Below are 5643 nucleotides of genomic sequence, written 5' to 3' on the forward strand. Positions count from 1 at the left end.
TGTATGACCTGCTTTGTGAGTGGGTCCACTGATTATTTGTGTGAATCCAATGTGACTGAGGGAGGTAAGGAAGGTTTCGCAATTAGAGGATTGCGGGATGGCGTCCACGTGAATGTTGAAGTCTCCCAGTATGATGGTTGGTTTGTCTGAATTGTAGTGTTTGGCTATCGTCTCTATCAAAGGGGAGGGGTTAGCCTCTAGAGTTCCTGGTGTGGCGTAGATGAGGAATATTTGTAGATGTTGAGATTTGAATATGGAACATTCAAGTTTAGGAGTGGAGTATGATTGTTGTAGGGTTATGCCCAATTGTTTTTTTGCAGCGAGTAGAATTCCTCCTCCTTTCTTTTTTGGTCTAGGTATTGAGAAGACGTCGAATGCTTGTGTAGGTAGTTGGTTTGTTAGGGATATGTCCGTGGGTTTTAACCATGTTTCTGTTATTGCACATAAGTCTGGGTTGTTTTCAATGAGGTAATCGTTGAGTAAATGCATTTTTTTGGAAAGTGACTGTGCATTGAATAAGGTTAGAGTGAATAATGAGAGGCCTAGAAGTTGTGTAATGGGAGATGTCATGATGGTGAGGAGTCTTTGTTGTCTGGGTGTCTGAATGGGGTTAGGGGGGGAGTTATTTCTGGGTTTTCTCTTGAGTATGGGGATAGAGTGGTGGTGCATCATTGTATGCTGATTTGCTGTGTTAAGCATAGTGGTGGGTCTGTAACCGGGTAGGTTCAGATTCTGCTAGGATGGATGCTGGAATTTGTGGAAAGGATGCGGGAACTGCAGGAATGGATGCTGGAATTGCTGGATGCTGGAACTGCTGGAGTGGATGCTGGAATGGATGCTGGAACTGCTGGAGTGGATGCTGGAATGGATGCTGGAACTGCTGGATGCTGGAATGGATGCTGGAACTGCTGGATGCTGGAATGGATGCTGGGACTGCTGGAGTGGATGCTGGAATGGATGCTGGAACTGCTGGATGCTGGAATGGATGCTGGAACTGCTGGATGCTGGAATGGATGCTGGAACTGCTGGAGTGGATGCTGGAATGGATGCTGGAACTGCTGGATGCTGGAATGGATGCTGGAACTGCTGGATGCTGGAATGGATGCTGGAACTGCTGGAGTGGATGCTGGAATGGATGCTGGAACTGCTGGAGTGGATGCTGGAATGGATGCTGGAACTGCTGGATGCTGGAATGGATGCTGGAACTGCTGGAGTGGATGCTGGAATGGATGCTGGAACTGCTGGATGCTGGAATGGATGCTGGAACTGCTGGAATGGATGCTGGAAGGGTTGGATAGGGTGCTAAATTGTGGCTGGAAAGGATTGGTTGAGATAAATGTTTGAAAGGGGTCGATGTGAGATGTCTTTGTCTGGTCTGTTAGGTCCGTTTGTCCAGGAACCGTTGGCCTTAAAATACAATATAGTTTCAACTGTGGGTATGGCTCGTGGTTTCCTCGGGGCTGAGACTAAGGAGCGCGACAAAGGGGCACCCCTTTGTCTCGCCCCTTAGGCGCGCGACGCACGGCGCGCGGCGCCTGGCTGAAGAGGAATTTAAAGCCCCTCTGTGCTGTCTCCTATTGGAGGCTTGGTTCGGCGGGCGGGGCTTCCCTTTTCGGTGTTCTCGGCGCGGATTTTTGAAGTTTAAAAAACTTTTTCCTTACTTCGAGTTTTGCCTCGCTGTCGGCGCTGGGCTTCCTGGGGGGGAGTGATATGTGATGTGTGATGTGATGTGATATGTGATGCAATGTTGTACAATCGGTGCTTTAATGTCCAGATTTTTCATGCGACTCCGATGTTCCGTCAGGCGGGTCCTGATTTTGCGTTTGGTCCTGCCCACGTATACCTTATGACATGGGCATATAATGCCATAAATAACAAAGTCAGAATTACAATCAACTGAGTGTCTGCGTGTGATACGCATCTGGGTATTGGGATCTTGCCACGTGATCCCTATAATAGCTTGAGCGCAAAAACTACAGTGACCACATTGAGTTTGTCCACTGGGGCCAAGAATAGAATCACCATCTTGTGTGGCACGAACCACCTGTTGTTTGATATTAGTACCCCTACTGTATGCGAACATCGGTAATGCATTGAAAATTTGATGTGGACTGAGAACATGCCAGTTACGTTGGATGGATTGTCTGATACATTGAGTGAAATCCGTGTGTTCCAATACACAAGTCAGTGCCGGAGCTAGTTTGTTGCTCCTATATTGTAAGAGTGAGTCACGTGGAGAGAATTTAGCCCTCTTAAAAGCTTTTCTAATGACTGGGATAGGGTATCCTCTTTCACGGAACCTGTCACTCAAGAAACCAGCAGCTTCTCTGGGTTCCCAGTCAGTTTCTTCTGCAGGTATCAACCTTTTCCCTCCCCCATTCCAAAGAGCTGCTCTCTCTCTATCTCTCGCACAAGACTGTCAATTCTGCAGCATCTAAATCACTTTAACCCCTGCAGTCCCACTTCTCTTCGCTCACCAGCACAGTCCTTAGTGATTTCAGGGTACCTGGGTTTTCTTTCTGTATTTCATTATTTTTTTTCTCACAATAGTCTATTCCACCTCTCTCTCCCCCCCCCCCCCCCTTTGTAACGCCTCGCTAGGCCTTCTTAAAGGGGTAAAGCCTCTCAAGATTTTTTTTTCCCAAAAAGTATTTAAACCACAGGTTACAGAAATATAGAATCCGAAGAGATTCATATTTAACTTAATGTGTAAAAAACTGAGAGACACGAATAAAAAAAAGGGGGGGGGGGAGATGCGTTCGTTGAAAAATAAAAAGGAGGCGTTTGCTAGGAAGTAAGGATTGGTTTTGTAGAGTGACTGCACAGTGCTGTACGGAGAGAGCTCCCTCTGTTTGTACAAGGCAAACAGTTCCAGAGCATCTAAAGAAAGGGAGGGGGAAGAGGGAGAGATTGGGATTTGGAGCTGATGTCTCTCCAGTAGCAGTGAGCCATTGAAATCGGCAGGAATGAAGGGGGGGGGGGGGCTGGAAACGGAAGGGGGAAGGGAAGATAAATGCAGCGTCTTATTTGCATCCTGAGGAAACGACAGTACAGTGAGCGTCAACAGGTAAACACGTTTATATATCATTGAACTGTTCGTGCCAAACGTCCATTTCCCACATCATAGCAAGGAAGGGACGTATGCTATTTAATACTGCATTCATCATAAGAAATACTTAATTCTCCTTGCAGTAATAACGGTTCCAGTGCATATTCTCTAATAAGATCACAGTATGTGTGTGTGTGGGGGGTGGGGGGAGGGTTTAATATATGCCATGCATCTGTAATATAATAGAAGCACAGTATGATTCCAGTTCATATTGAAGAACTGTTCTAACTGAGCATTTTTTCACTGTACAGGCCTCTGTATGGCACAGCGATAATTACCCCTGTATGAAGCACAAGATATTTCAGCAAATGTGCCTGGAAGTGAGAGATGGATGGAAGGATGTGTGATGCCTGGACAGATCCCATTAATCTTCTCTCTCAGAGTGTCATGCATAAAATGTGAACCACCTCAGCATCCCTCTGGTGAAGAGCCCCTGCTGCATATGCATAGCCAGTGAAACAGATGTGTGGGAGATGTCGAGTTGGAGCTGATGTGTGAGCCGGGGCTCCCAATGGCCCTGCTCAGCCGATTGCCTGATCGCAGGGTCCCGGGCAATGGCAGCCATTTGCCGGCTGAGCCCAGCAGCAGCAGCAGCAGCAGCAGCAATGCTTCCCTCCCAGACTCCATCCTCAGGATCACCCTCGTCGCCGCTCTCCTCTGCCTCTCCCTCTTTGGAAACATAGTGCTCCTGGTCGTTTTCCATCGCAAGCCGCAGCTCCTGCAGGTAGCAAATAGATTCATTTTCAACCTGCTGGTAGCCGATCTCTTGCAAACGGTCCTGGTGATGCCCTGCATCATTGTCACCTCCCTGCCCGGGATCTGGCCCTTAGGTCATCGGCTCTGCCAGGTTGTGGTTGTTCTGATGCACCTCTTTGCATTTACAGGGGTCAATACGATTACAGTGGTCTCTGTTGACAAATACCTGGCTATTATACATCCTTTATCTTATCCCACTAAGATGACACCCAAACGAGGAAGTATATTGATCAGTGGTACTTGGTTTCTCAGTATTGTTCAGAGCACACCTCCTCTTTATGGCTGGGGTAGGATTGACTTTGACCAAGCCAATCACTTTTGCACTGTTTTCTGGGCTTCAAGTTATTCTTATACCATTTTGTGTGCTTTGTTTTCCTTTATCTTACCAGCAAGCATTATGCTGGGGTGCTATGGAATGGTATTTCGTGCTGCTCGGAGGCAAAATGCATTAGTGCATCCTGTGCAAGCAAGTGGATCTTCCAGGGCTCCTGATGGATCTTCAAACCCAGCTGAGAGACTAAGCCACTTGCGCCCCCTGTACCACTGTAAAGCAGCCAAGATTATTTTCCTTATTCTGGCATCCTACATCCTAAGCATGGGCCCCTATAGCATTCTTAGCATTGTGTCTTCAAGTGCTGAAATAGTAATTCCATGGTGGGTAACATCGCTGGTTCTGATTTTGTTCTTCTTGCAGTGTTGCATTCATCCATACATATATGGTTATATGCACAAAAGTTTGAAGAAAGAGTTCCTCCTATTACTGTATGGATTTTTCTGCAAGCAAGTGCACCCACAAAATTCGACTGCAGATAGCTACCTTCTACTTGCGGATGGGAGAATTTTCCCATCTCACTTTTCAGTGCCGGCTGTGAAGTTCATGGAAGAGGAAACCACGATCTCTGTCATAACTGGGAAAAGCTCCAACAATTTGAAAGTGAAAGAGAATGGGAAGGAAAGCAGCCCTACAAATCTAACCCTGCACAAGGAGCTTCATTTGTTAAGCAAAGCGCCATAAGGAAGCCAAGCATTTTATGTGGACGCAGCTGCCTGTACTGTTGTTATGATGCGAGAAGGAACCAGAGATAAAAGCTCTTGGGTAATTGACAGGTGAACTTTTATACCCAATTATGATGTTAGGCATGGATATAACAGCTTTCCTGTCAACCAGATATCAAATCATAACCTTTTTTTTATGATGACAAGTAACATGAAAATATTGCACAAAAAAAAAGGTTTGTTCAATCATTTTGTGGGCTTCTGCTAACATGGAAAGTACTAGAGCAGCCCCCTCATGGTAGAACGACCTTGATGTTAGCACTTTCTATTCAGTATTCAGAATGCAAGTTGTAATATTTATATGCCTGAAAGGTGATCTCACTATCTCAACAGGGTCTTGGTCATCAGCCATTGCATTTTTCTTATACTATAAACAAGGGCTACAGATTTTAGGGCAAAACTTTGTATGTGACCTTTTGCTTGCTTGTTGTTGGAGGTGCAATACATTTAAGTGGTAACCAGTTACGTTGAAACCTAGATTAAAATCTATAGTAAACTTATATCCAGAGAATGTCTGAACATTTTATATTAAAGACTGTATAATTTAGATTACATGTTAGGGAAAATTATAGTACAGCCTGCTTGGGTGAAGACTGCACAAATACATTTATTGCTAAAATACATGATTAGTAAATCTAGAATTTTGATTGCCTGATAGACAAGAATATAGCGATAGCTATTATCTTACAAGAATCCAAGGAAACCAATTTCACATCTTCAAG

At 45.3% G+C, this 5643-nt stretch overlaps 1 protein-coding gene across 1 annotated transcript; it reads left to right on the plus strand.

Moving 5' to 3' along the window:
* Positions 1–3005: 3005 nt before the first annotated feature.
* Positions 3006–5255, plus strand: LOC115082443 (probable G-protein coupled receptor 101). Its single transcript, XM_029586671.1, has 2 exons — positions 3006–3067; positions 3361–5255. Exon 2 carries the CDS (start codon positions 3600–3602, stop codon positions 4878–4880), a length of 1281 nt encoding a protein of 426 aa, XP_029442531.1. The 5' UTR covers positions 3006–3067; positions 3361–3599; the 3' UTR covers positions 4881–5255.
* The last annotated feature ends 388 nt before the right edge of the window (positions 5256–5643 follow it).

The sequence above is a fragment of the Rhinatrema bivittatum genome, unplaced genomic scaffold, assembly GCF_901001135.1.
Source record: "Rhinatrema bivittatum unplaced genomic scaffold, aRhiBiv1.1, whole genome shotgun sequence".
In the NCBI taxonomy this organism is placed as follows: Eukaryota; Metazoa; Chordata; class Amphibia; order Gymnophiona; family Rhinatrematidae; genus Rhinatrema; species Rhinatrema bivittatum.

Coding starts and splice junctions, on each gene's coding strand:
- LOC115082443 (XM_029586671.1), top strand. CDS start 3,600: ATGTGTGAGCCGGGGCTCCCAATGGCCCTGCTCAGCCGATTGCCTGAT.